The sequence below is a fragment of the Mandrillus leucophaeus genome, unplaced genomic scaffold (assembly GCF_000951045.1).
Source record: "Mandrillus leucophaeus isolate KB7577 unplaced genomic scaffold, Mleu.le_1.0 Scaffold462, whole genome shotgun sequence".
NCBI classification, from domain to species: domain Eukaryota; kingdom Metazoa; phylum Chordata; class Mammalia; order Primates; family Cercopithecidae; genus Mandrillus; species Mandrillus leucophaeus.
This window is the reverse complement of record NW_012104943.1, coordinates 1,150,228-1,162,956: the sequence shown is the minus strand read 5'-3', so window position 1 is coordinate 1,162,956 and position 12,729 is coordinate 1,150,228. Positions and strand designations below refer to the sequence as shown.

Here is a 12,729-nt window from a genome sequence, read left to right as displayed (position 1 = left end):
AACATGAAATTCACATTATTTTAAATTTCAAGTGAACAATTCAGTGGCTTTTAGTACATTCACAATGTTGTATAACCATCACCCCTATCGAGTTCCAGAAGATCTTCATCACTCCAAAAGGAAACCAGACCCAGTCACTCCCCACTGCCCCTCCTCCAGTCCCTGGCAACTACGAATCTGCCTTCCTTCTCTAGGGATTTGCCTATTCTGGACGCTTACTTTATAAATAAAAAGGCAAACTAGGGGGAAAATAAATTATATATCTATATCTGCATCTATATATATGCAGAGCCCTGTTGAGTTTCCTCATGAAAATAAACACGTTGAACAAAATAAGCAGATTGTTTTAGGGAGGTGATACATTTAAATTCCTTCTCGGAACATCAATTCTTCCCACCAGTTAACTTTCTCACGCCCCTTGCCCCACTCCCAAAGATTAGTGACACTTGTTGGAAATACATTCCGACTTACTCACATTCCTGAAAAGAAAAGCCCTTCCGTGATAAAGAAAAACCCATGTCCTGTGGGAGAGTAAGAGTCTATACCCATTCGTTTATTGAGAGGGAAGGCTCTTCAGGTTTTATGTTCCAGCTGAAAGGGAAACCCACCCTCCCTGTCTGCCTTCCCTTCTCCCCTTTTCTCTCTCCATCTTTCTTTCCTCTGCCTTGCAGTCCCCAACAAACCCAGAGCCAGCTTCCTGTGGTTGCGGAGTTGCGCGGACTCCCCAGCCCATCCTGGGTTTTCCCAAGATTATAATATCTTGCCTAGTGCATGGGCTCCTCCTTGGCAAAGTGTCCCAACACCACCAGTCACTTAGATCTTCTGCTAGCAAGCAAGCATTTGAAAGTGGGCATTGGAAGGGTCTTTTTAAAAAATCCTTATTATTATAAATTAAACAGAAATTCACAGGAAACAAATGCATAGTTTAATGAATTCTTATAAGTCAAGCACACTTGTAACCACCACCAAGCAGAACTCTACCAGAACCTCCTCCTCCCACCCCTCCCTAAAGGGAACCACTATCCAGGCTTTTATAGTAATCACTTAAAATTTCAAAAACGATGTATGCTAATGGATGTTTCTGAAACATTCCATGAAAACCCAGTCAGTGCCAAAAAAGGTATCTTTCCTCAAAAGGAAAGACAGAATTAGGTTAATTTTGAAGATTAATTTTAAAAGAAGACAACTAAAGAGAGAAGATGAAAGAATAAAGGAGTAATATAATCATAGGTAGATGTTTGTTACAATACATTGGGTCTCTTTCTGTATATCTAGGGGTTATCTGTGCCTCCCTGTTTATAGGTCAAAGTGTCCAGATAGCCCTAGACCTCTCTCCTGGATGCTGATTGGATTCCACCTGACCCCTTGGGTCTTTTTTGTCCAGCTGGGTGATTGGCATGTTCTGGAGGGGAATGGAGGGAGGGAGTACATTCACCATGCCCCTCTGTTGTGGACATTGGGCTGAAACCATATGAGTTTCTTAGCCCCCCTGCATTTCTAATCCACATATACTGGGCGGCTGCTATGGAAATGCATTTGTGTGAGATAAGTTATATTTAGCAACAAGTGACAAAAAAGCCAAGTAAATTGTCTCATTTACTTGAAAAGCTGAAGGAAAGCAGTTCCAGAGCAGTTCAAGAAGGAGTCAGTCTCTGTCATCCTCAGAGTATTGATTTTACTCTCATGCTTGTGGCCTCATAGTTACAATATGGCGCCCTAGCTCTGGACATCACACACACATGGCAAGTAGACAAAACTAAGTGGGTACGGGTGATGCCAATGAACCAATGCCTCTTTTATGCCTGTCTCTTTTTATCATGCATAATGTCTTTTCCAGAAGCCTCACTTCCTCCAGTGGACTTATTTTTATATCTCTTTGACCACACTGCATCATATGGCCACTCCTTGCCGAAGGAAAGCTGGGAAAAGCCTCAGTGCTGGGAATGGCAAGAGAAAAGAGTCCAGAATGGTCTTCAGATAACTGATCAGTTATATCTGCCACACGTTTTAGTTCAGTCTTTTAGTTCACCTAAAAGACAAAGTCTTGTGACTTAAGTGACTCTCACTGAGGCTAGATATGTATGGAAAGATGTTATGGGAAATCAGGGACCCCAAACAGAGGGACCAGCTGGAGCCATGGCAGAGGAACATGAATTGTGAAGATTTCATGGACATTTATCAGTTGCCAAAATTAATGCTTTTTTAATTTCTTATACCTGTCTTTACTTTAATCTTTTAATTCCGTTATCTTCATAAACTGAAAATGTACATCACCTCAGGATCACTATTGTACAAATTGATTGTAAAACGTGTGTTTGAACAATATGAAATCAGTGCACCTTAAAAAAAGAACAGAATAACAACGATTTTCTGGGAACAAGGGAAGATAACCATAAGGTCTGACTGCCTGCAGGGATGGGCAGAATAGAGCCATATTTTTCCTCTTGCAGGGAGCCCATAAATGGACATGTGAGTAGGAGAGATATTGCTGAACTCTTTTCCCAGCAAGGAATACCCTGGGGAAGGAATGCATTCCTAGGGGGAGGTCTATAAATGGCTACTCTGGGAGTATCTGTCTTATGCTGTTGAGATAAGGACTGAAATACGCCCTGGTCTCCTGCAGTACCCTCAGGCTTAGCAGGATTGAGAAATTCCAGCCTGGTAAATTTTGGTCAGACCAGTTCTCTGCTCTTGAACCCTGTTTCCTGTTAAGATGTTTATCAAGACAATATGTGCACAGGGGACATAGACCCTCATCAGCACCGCAGGACATAGACCCTCATCAGTAATTCTAATTTTGCCTTTGCCTTGTGACCTTTATTGCTCTTTGAAGCATGTGATCTTTGTGACCTACTCCCTGTTCATACACCTCCTCCCCTTTTAAAATCTCTAATAAAAACTTGCTGGTTTTGCAGCTCAGGGAACATCACAGACCTACTGATATGTAATGTTACCCCCAGAGGCCCAGATGTAAAATTCCTCTCTTTGTACTCTTTCTCTTTATTTCTCAGACTGACCAACACTTAGGGAAAACAGAAAAAACCTATGTTAAAATATTGGGGGCTGGTTCCCCCAATAGAGAGATCTCCAGAGTAGATTCTTTTACCCTGATTACTCAGGTTGATAATCTCCATCAGCAGTTGCATTTCAACCTATTGAGGCCAGCCAGGTGACATAAAAGAGTAGCTAGAGCACACACAAGTGGAGAAAGTGATACAGTCTGAGGGGTGCATGCCTTGCCTAAAGACAGTCAAATTCAGTGAAGTGGCCAAGAAAGCAGACCATGAGTAGGATTCAGCCCCGGGGTCACCAAGATGCCACCCCTACTGATTCCTTTTGGCTCTCCATTTGGGACTCAGACAATGAAACTTGTCCTATAATGCCATGCAACATGTTCCATTCAATGGCCCAGAATTTGGTGATAGTTTCTTAGTAAGCTCTTTTTATCATCTCAAGAGAGAAAGGCTAATCCTTGTCTACTTTTTCAGACTCTAGGACATGTGCCATGACAAACTGTCAGTACGGCTGTGAAGACACAGAAGAAGGGCCACAGTGCCTGTGTCCGTCCTCAGGACTCCTCCTGGCCCCAAATGGAAGAGTCTGTCTAGGTACAACAGCAGGAATCACCTCTACTCCTCCTTCTCCTCCCTTGACTGCCCCTTTACTGAATCTTTTTTAATTCATCACAATCAGCTTGTTGACTAGACATTGCAAACTTCTAAAAGTACAGACTTATATCCGTTTCTGAGATACTTTTAGCCACATATGCTCTAGACAATACTTTGGGATGCTAAAAACCCATTTTTCTATTATTTTGTATTGCCTTAATGCCATAGTAGAAAAGGGATAAAGATAATTTTAGTATATTTACTATGTACATTTTATTTAAATTACCATCCAATATAAATTCCACTACTTATATATTGTCATTTAATGAGTAAGATCCTAAGGACCATTGAGCTGTATTCTGGGTTCTAGCTAATATTTTCTGGAAAAACTACATTTACTTATTTTTTAGGTACAACATTATTGAAAATAGTATATACCTTCTATATCATTTACATTAACATGTAATCAATTTCATGTTGTCTTTAAAACTTGCTCTGAGTTATATGAACTAAGTATAATTAATTTAACTGGAGAAAATGAGCAGATTAAGTCCATAATATTAATTAAGGGAACATAAAAATTATTTGTTTATAACTTTGAATTTAGTCAAATCCATTGGCTTAGAACTTTCCTCTCTTGCTCTCCTTTGTCCTATTTTGTGTCTTAGTTTTGGGTTCCACAGAAGCTGACCCTGAGCAACTAGTTGATCTGGGAGGTGATCCCAGGAAACACTGGTTGAGGAGTAGGGAAGTAACCCAGGGAAAGGAAAGTACCAATGCTGGGTGAATCCGATGAGCAGGTTAAATTAGCTGGGGGCACCTCTGGGAGGCAGAGGGAAGCTGCCCCTGAATTTTCCCTCTGGGGCAGGGGTGCTGGATATTCATCCACCAACTTCTGCCCTTCACTGATGGGAGGCTGCTCTGGGACATGACCCCCCAGCACTCCCAGCCTGGCCTGGGTTGGGAGCAAAGCACAATGTCGTAGGTGCAGCAAACAGCCTTTGGCAGGTATGGAAACTTGAATGCTGAGGAGCTGTGGATGGAGCACCCACAGGGCACCCTCAGTAACTGAAGCAACACTTTTTTCACTTTGTGCTTTGGTTCCTTTGTGGATTTGAATTATGTTCAACCATAAAATTGCCATCAAATTGTATATACTCATAATACTTAATTACATTGCACCTAATATACATAATATTTAGAGTAAGTGAGCACTTAGCATTAACGAGGGATATCAAACCAAATCAGAATGTTGAAAGAATTCTTAATCTTCTGTGATTTAAAGAAGCACATATCAGTATGATTTCATAATCTTCTTTACTGCAATAGAAATACTTTTTAGTCAAGGTGCTAGATGTTTATTTATCCTAACTATACATAATGTAAAAAAAATTGCATTTAGAAAGCTTAGCCAAATGGATCCTAAATTAGTTAAACGCTTTTTAAAAATATACATATAAATTAAAATTTTCTCTCTATTCTTTGAGAATAATCAAAGATTTAATTAGGTTCACAGGATTTACTACGTTTTAGTATAATAAGATTTATATGACAAGGCTAATTCTTGACCAAACTGAATCCAAATTTCCACCCATCTCTTTGAGTTGTTGGGTGCCATTTTTATTGGAAGGGAAAGACGATGTGCATGAAAATGATCGCCAGAAATAATTTTGTTCAACCCAACACTTATTTATTATTTGGAAAATGCAAGAGGCCAGCCTGGGCAATATAGCAAGACCCCATCTCTATTAAAAAAAATGTTTGTTAAAAATAGCTGAGCATGGTGATGTGCACTTGTAGTCCCAGCTATGCCAGAGGCTGAGGTGGGAGGATCGCTTGAACTCAGGAGTTTGAGACCAGCCTGAGCAACATAGGCAGATCCCGTTTCTACAAAAAATAAATAAAAAATAGCCAGGCATGGTGGCATATGCTTTGTAGTCCCAGCTACTCAGGAGGCTAAGGTGGGAGGATCACTTGAGCCTGGGGAGTTTGAAGCTGTAGTGAGCCATGATTGTTCCACTACACTCCAGCATGGGTGACAGACCAGGCCTTGTCTCAAAAAAAAAAAAAAAAAAAAAAAGACTGCAAGGGAAATAGTAAGATAACACCAACTTGCCTGTTTAAGCCAGGTTCAGAAGAACAACCTAACATCTATTTGATTTGACATCTGAAAGTTAAACCAAGCCTGAGTCTTAGTGGATTGGTCAGCATAGCTGTCAGCCCTCTGTAATCTGACTCTCAATGGTAGAAAAGGAACAACACACCTATTGTTGGCTAAAATTACATCATTACATAATTACACCTGACCCACAATTTACACATAAGTGCATGCCTTCACTGCCACATTTCTGTGAGTCAATATTGCAGGGGCCTTGGACAGTCTTACTCATGAAATAGTTATTTTGTAAAATGCAAATTATGAAAGTCTGTGTGTTTGGTTTACTGAAAGTGTAGCTATCTGACTCTAGTTTCAAAAATTGTATATGTTATACAATATACAATATTCACTCAGTTGGGGAAAATATTCACTCAGCACACATGTAATGTATAGGTACCAAGTGCCAGACACATGCTCCCTGCCTGAGAATAGTCAGGGCCTAACAGAAGATGTGAATGTAAGTAATGACATTATGGAAAGATAATGCCTCTTAAAAAGGTATAAAGTAATATAAATACATAAAGTGAAGAGCTGTGTGTGTGCCTGGGGGATCTAGAACACTTGCCAGAGGATATGATGTTGGCACCAGTATACTATAATCAGTTTCCCAGGTAAAGAAACTGTGCATGTGCATGCATGGTACATGCTGTGTGTGTGTGTGTGTGTGTGTGTGTGTGCGTGCATGCATGCATGCAGCTACTTTTCTTGCTATCACTGACATCTTCTGGTTTTACACCCTAGATATTGATGAATGTGCCTCTGGTAAAGCCATCTGTCCCTACAATCGAAGATGTGTGAACACATTTGGAAGCTACTACTGCAAATGTCACATTGGTTTTGAACTGCAATATATCAGTGGCCAATATGAATGTATGGGTAAGATTCGATGGCACCTTTTCCTCTTTTTCCTGTCCCCACCAAACCTTTGAGCCTTCTCTGCAGATATTTTGATGTCAATTCAATCTATTAGTTGAACAATCTACAGTGCTGACCAGCTTAACAATAAGGAAAGGCTATTTTTTTAGGTGTCTGACATTTAGGGAATTCCAATGACATCAATTATAAAGCTAGATCAATAAAGATTTAAAGTAAGGAATACAGCTCTCTTGTGGAAATGATTATCTTGAGATGATTCTGGTGGGACTCTTTTTAATTTGGCTTTTTGTTTTGTTTATATTTTTTGTTCTATCTCCAGTTACACATCTAAAAATGGGAACAATAAAGCAGTATTTATATTTGATAAAAGGAAGAATAACAAAGTCTATCTAATCTTGATCTCAGTGATCTGTTTATAACAGTCTCCATCAGGGGTGGCTTTAGAGAAGTGTATGAGAGACATGAAGGCCTATGCTTTTTCCTTTCCCCTCTTTCAGCCCTTTCATAGTTCAAGCTTCAAATATAATGTTCCTTTACCACAGTTACCAAAATCACTCTCTGATAAGATTCTGGTACCAGTTAGCTATTGCCCTAATCTATATGAAATATTTTATTCCTTAGTGAATGGATTTCAAGCCTCCGTGAACAAGTGAGGTGGGGTATTTGGGGAGTCCTTAGATGCATTCCCATTGCCCTTTATATAATGTAGGATGGGGCCTGCCCTATAGTGAAGGGAAATTCGGGCTCCCTGTGGATTTCTCTACCCATAACACGTGTAACAAAGGTATATGCATGACATGGAAGGCTAATAGTTGAGAAAAAACAGAATTTCTTTCAACCCTATACACAGGGCTTCCCAGGACACATATTGTGTAATCATATTGGGGCAACACTCAATTGCTGGGTTTCTTCGAACCATCTTGTGAAGCCTCCACAGCTCTTCCCTCAAATTTCAGACACAAAGTCCATCCTAGAGAGGATCATAAAATCCATATTTCTCATGGACTTGGACCCCATGCCCTCCTGTAGACCAAACCAGCCCTGTAATCCTATGATGCTGTGTTACAGAGTTTAATCCTGTTTCCTGATACCTAAGGGGAGGTTCCACAGAACAGAGTGGAATTCACATGGAAAGCTTCAAAAGGAAACAAATCTTTGAGACTTTAAAGGTGATTAAGATTGGCGTCTGAGCTTAGCTTTGTGGCTAAATTAAAACCAACAGGTTATTTTGTACACATATGTCTACAAATACATAGATAGAAAATGGGGTGGAGAACACGGCAAATGAACCTCTCACTTGGGTGGAATTTGGCAAATTTTCCTCCTCTAAACCCAGCAGACAAGCTCAGACCAGCCTGACCCTTTTTCCTGGCAGTCTTAGAACAAAATGCCTGTGCCTATAAGTTAGATGATGTCAGTGGTTCCTAGTTGATCTTGCCTTTGTTTGTTAGGAGTTTCAAGACCTTCTGAATATAGAATTGATTTTCTGATATTGTTATTTAGTTCTAAGTTAGATGAAAAAGTTAAGAGAAAAACCTAAACATCTTACACATTTCAATAGCATTGATAAGCAGGAGATGAAATTGCTTTAGGGGAGGGAAGCAGCAAACACTCCCTACATACCAGGCAGCGAACAAAGCCAGGGCTGCTGGCCAATGAGCCTGCAGTTCTGAACACCTCTCAGTTCTCAGGCAACGCTTGGTTTGTCAGGGGCATTTAGTGCTTGACCCTACAGTTGTTCAAGTGTAAGGGGAGAGTCTTTTCAGCAAGCCCTGTACCACAGAGTTGTTCACTGGAATGTTCTTTTTTAGATATAAACGAATGTACAATGGATAGCCATACGTGCAGCCACCATGCCAATTGCTTCAATACCCAAGGGTCCTTCAAGTGTAAATGCAAGCAGGGATATAAAGGCAATGGACTTCGGTGTTCTGGTAAGTAGCATTTGGTCATGGTGTCTTAGCTATTCCCAATGAAGCGTTCTCCTCATATCTCCTTCCTCCCTCTATTTCTCTCCTTTCTTTGTCTTTCTCTCCCTCTCCCTCTCCCTTATCCTCACTCTGTGTATGTGTGCAGTGTTTAACTCTCTGCCTCAGCCTTTTCTTCTTTGCTAATTGGACCACATCTCCAATACTCACTGAAGTTGTAGGCACTAAACTTAAAGAACAGCAAGGGTACTGAATATCTTTCTGGCCATGACATACTTCAAATACTGAACAAAAGATTTAAAGACAAAAGACACTGAGCAAATGTATCTATCAGGATAGACTGAGTTATGGTGCAGTAGCAAGCAAACCTAAAATAACAGTGGCTTAAAACCACAAAGGTTTTTTAACCAAGTGAATCTGGACATTTTCCAGAATGCACAGCCAAAACAAAGTATGATGAAGCTGATCTTCATTAAAGTATGATCATTTTATCTGTCATCCTCAAGGCTGGATCCACTTGTTTTAATGTATATAGCAGAGAGTTCCATTGTTCTTGCTGATGAATTATTTAATACTTTTTGTTAAAACTTTAAATTTATAAACCAGACATCTAACAATAAAATGTCACTGCTATTAATAACTACAACAACAATAAAGGTTTATTTCTCACTCAAGTAATATGTCCAAAGAGAATTTTTCGGGGGTTTCTTCTCAATACAGTCACTTAAGGACACAGACTGATAGAGGCCCCATCATTTTATGGTACCATGGTCTCAATTCAAGGCCTTAGGGTTTATCACAGCAGAGAAAGAAGCATGGGCAATCATGCACCAGCTGTTAGTTTATTCAACTTGGAAGTATCTAACGTCAAGGGACAAAAATAATAATAAACTTGCTGTGTGCCCAAAAGAGAAGAAAACTAGAAATCTTGGTGAATACCAGGAATGTCTTCCAAGGCAAGGCAGCTATGATTACAGCACAGTCACTTCCCTAGTAAACAATCATCCAGGTTCGGCTGGGTGTGGTGGCTCACACTTGTAATCCTAGCACTTTGGGAGGCCCAGGGGGGCAGATCACCTAAGGTCAGGAGTTCAAGACCAGCCTGGCCAACATTGTGAAACCCTGTCCCTACTAAAAATACAAAAAAAAAATAGCCAGGCATGGTGGTGCACATCTTTAATCTCAACTACTCGGGAGGCTGAGGCACAAGAATTGCTTGAACTTGGGAGGCAGAGTTTGTAGTGAGCCGAGATCGCACCACTGCACTCCAGCCTGGGCAACAGAGTAAGACTCTGTCTCAAAAAATTAAAATAAATAAATAAATAAATAAAGTCATCCAGGTTTATCCCTCTGGTCATGACCCTTTTAGCACTGGCTTATAGTGTGACTAGACTTGTTGACTGCCCTGATTCAACTCTGTTATATACCCCTTAGCAGAGTTCCTGCATGTTCAATAAATATGGCTGCAAGGTATACCCTGACTTACATCACATTCCATACCCCCATCTGACCAATGCTCCCAATGATGCAAATGACTGTAACAGTGTCCACTCAGTCATACAAAAATAAACTGTATGTACCATGCTAGACATTTAGCGCCACACCCATAAAAGGTTCATAGTACCCCAGTGGGCTAGTGTTGAGCACCACTGGACAAGAGTATGTATAAAAGAATATAACCAAAGAAAATGAGTCTGGAAATCAAATTCTGTGAAGGACTGCCAAAAGAACAGGGCAGCATTTAGTCTGGGAAATATAGTATGGAAAAGAATAAATTGTGCCTGTAAATATTTTAAGAAATATGAAATAAAAGTGGCTTTCCCAAGCAAACTAAGTCCAGTGGATGGAGGTTACATTCTCTCTTAAAAATGGCTGCTAGCTATTTAAGAGTGGAGCAGGGAACCCCATGGAGTAGGGACATTCCACTGCCCCTGGCTTGCAGTCTGGGGGCTCTGAGACGGATTCCTGCATTGGGCTGGAGATGGTAATAAATGACCACTTAGTGTCCAGCAACTGGATGCCATGGCTTCTCTCCCTCTAGATGGAAGTATCCAATGATGTCCTTCTGAAACTTGATTCAGAGAGAGAGAAATTGGCTGCCCAGGCAGCGCTGTGCATAGGTAGGTTGGGGTGAAGGACACCATAACCTTGGGAGGCCCCCAGAGAGGAGACTGAATAAATCAGCTTTCCATATTGGATGAGTGCCCAAGGGACCTGTGCTCAAAGCTCCTTTATGCCGCCAAATTTGAACATGTACATTCCAGGTTGGGAAGGCCTGAATTTAAATCTTAGCTCTGCCCCATGCTGGCTGTGACCTTTAGCAAATTTCTTAATCTCTCTAAGCTCAGTTTCCTCCTATTCAAAATGGGGTTTATGGTAGTACTGTGGTGGGTTCTTGTAATGGGCTAGTCCACAGTCCCTTGGAGCTCCCTAATCCTAGTGAGGCAGGGTAGACAGTTGCATGTGTATCTCTAGCAGTGCTCTCTCTCTGACAGGAGTCTCTGGATAAATACTCCAGCTTCCACTTCACGGGGTGGAACAGTTCTGAGGTGTGTTCTACATTGGCTCCCAGATGTCCCCAGCAGGACTGAGCCCCACTTACCCACAGCGATTACCTGTCCATCTAAGCACCATCTTTTGGCTTTTCTCTCTTCCTGTCTCACTGTCTCCTCTCCCCAGTTTCTGCCTCCTGGAATCACCTTCCAAATAAGTCATCTGCACCCAAATCCTTGTCTCAGGCTCTGCTTGGGGGAACCCACACTAACACAAATGTGTCTCGCAGAGGTTCATTGTGAGGTTTAAATGAGGTGATATAGAGAGTTTAGTTTAGCAGGACCACATAGTAGATGCTCATTAAAGTTAGCTATGATTGTTATTGTTATTAATATCATTTCAATCAGCTGTTTGTTAAGGGCCACCCACTCTGAAATTTCACAAAGGTAAATGTGAAAATGCTGTGCATACAAAGAAAGACACCTCAGGAAAGCATCTGTTTCAGTAAGTGGGCAACTCACCCCCACATACCCACTCTACTACCCCTAGGTGTAAAAATCGAAGGCCCAGAGTAAACCTGGAGCCATCTTTCTTCCTTGTCATTTGATCCCCTTGAAACTGCAATGTATTATTAATGTTAAAATGAAGGCAACATCTTTAGGCATGCAATTAGGTAGTTGTTTGCAGCCTGTGTTTTCTATATTGTAACTCAGTGCTTTGAAATTGTAAATCCCACATCAACACAAACATTTCTTGTGTCAAGAAAATGTCTGTTTTTCTTGGACCATCCAAATTTATTTTGGGGTAAAAGAAATTTGTCTTTATTCTTTGAAACCTCAAATTTATCACACTGTTCTATTCAATATCTGAAAATTATGCATTTTGTTGTCCATTCTGTAGCTAAATTATTTCTTTAGTCTTTCACTGGAATGTTTATTTAAAGGAGAAAACTATCTTTGGGTCATTCACCATATTACTTGTCCAACCCTTTTCATTTTGCTTTAATTCTCCATAAAATAAACCGCCATGCTACTATTGAAAATTCATCTTAACAAGGTCTTAACACTCATTGCTTAAAGAAGGATGCCCCAAAATCCACTCTTATGTACATATAAGAGTCATAAAAACAAAAATGAGAAAATTACATCTAGTTAGCATTCAGCATTATAAAACATTATAAAATGTTATATTATTTTGTATGCACACAAATTGCTGTTATATAATATAGGGCATAGGCCGGGCACTGTGGCTCATGCCTGTAGTCCTAGCACTTTGGGAGGCCAAGGCAGGTGGATTGCCTGAGCTCAGGGGTTCGAGACCAGCCTGGGCGACACGGTAAAACCCCATCTGTACTAAAATACAAAAAATTAGCCAGGCATGGTGGTGTGCGCCTGTAGTCCCAGCTACTCGGGAGGTTGAGGTAGGAGAATTGCTTGAAGCCAGGAAGCAGAGATGGCAGTAAGCTGAGATTGCACCACTGCACTCCAGCCTGGGCAACAGAGTGAGACTCTATCTCCATAAATATATATGTGTGTGTGTGTGTGTGTGTGTGTGTGTGTGTGTGTGTGTATGGCATTGATGTAGCAACTTTTATTAAGTTCATTGTTTTGAAAAGTTCAGACTCTACATTGCAATATGGAAAAAGAGTTAGATTATCCTAACCCCC

At 40.7% G+C, this 12,729-nt stretch overlaps 1 protein-coding gene across 3 annotated transcripts in view; it reads left to right on the top strand.

The window, feature by feature from the left end:
• Window positions 1-12,729, top strand: part of EGFL6 (EGF-like-domain, multiple 6) — a 71,721-nt gene that overhangs the window by 37,821 nt on the left and 21,171 nt on the right. For 2 of the 3 annotated variants that reach the window (XM_011994845.1, XM_011994844.1), the window contains exons 5-7: window positions 3,489-3,608; window positions 6,508-6,642; window positions 8,454-8,576. In XM_011994845.1, coding sequence (XP_011850235.1) covers window positions 3,489-3,608; window positions 6,508-6,642; window positions 8,454-8,576 — 378 coding nt within the window. The remainder of the gene's footprint in view (window positions 1-3,488; window positions 3,609-6,507; window positions 6,643-8,453; window positions 8,577-12,729) is intronic. The other variant, XM_011994846.1, reaches the window with a different exon arrangement.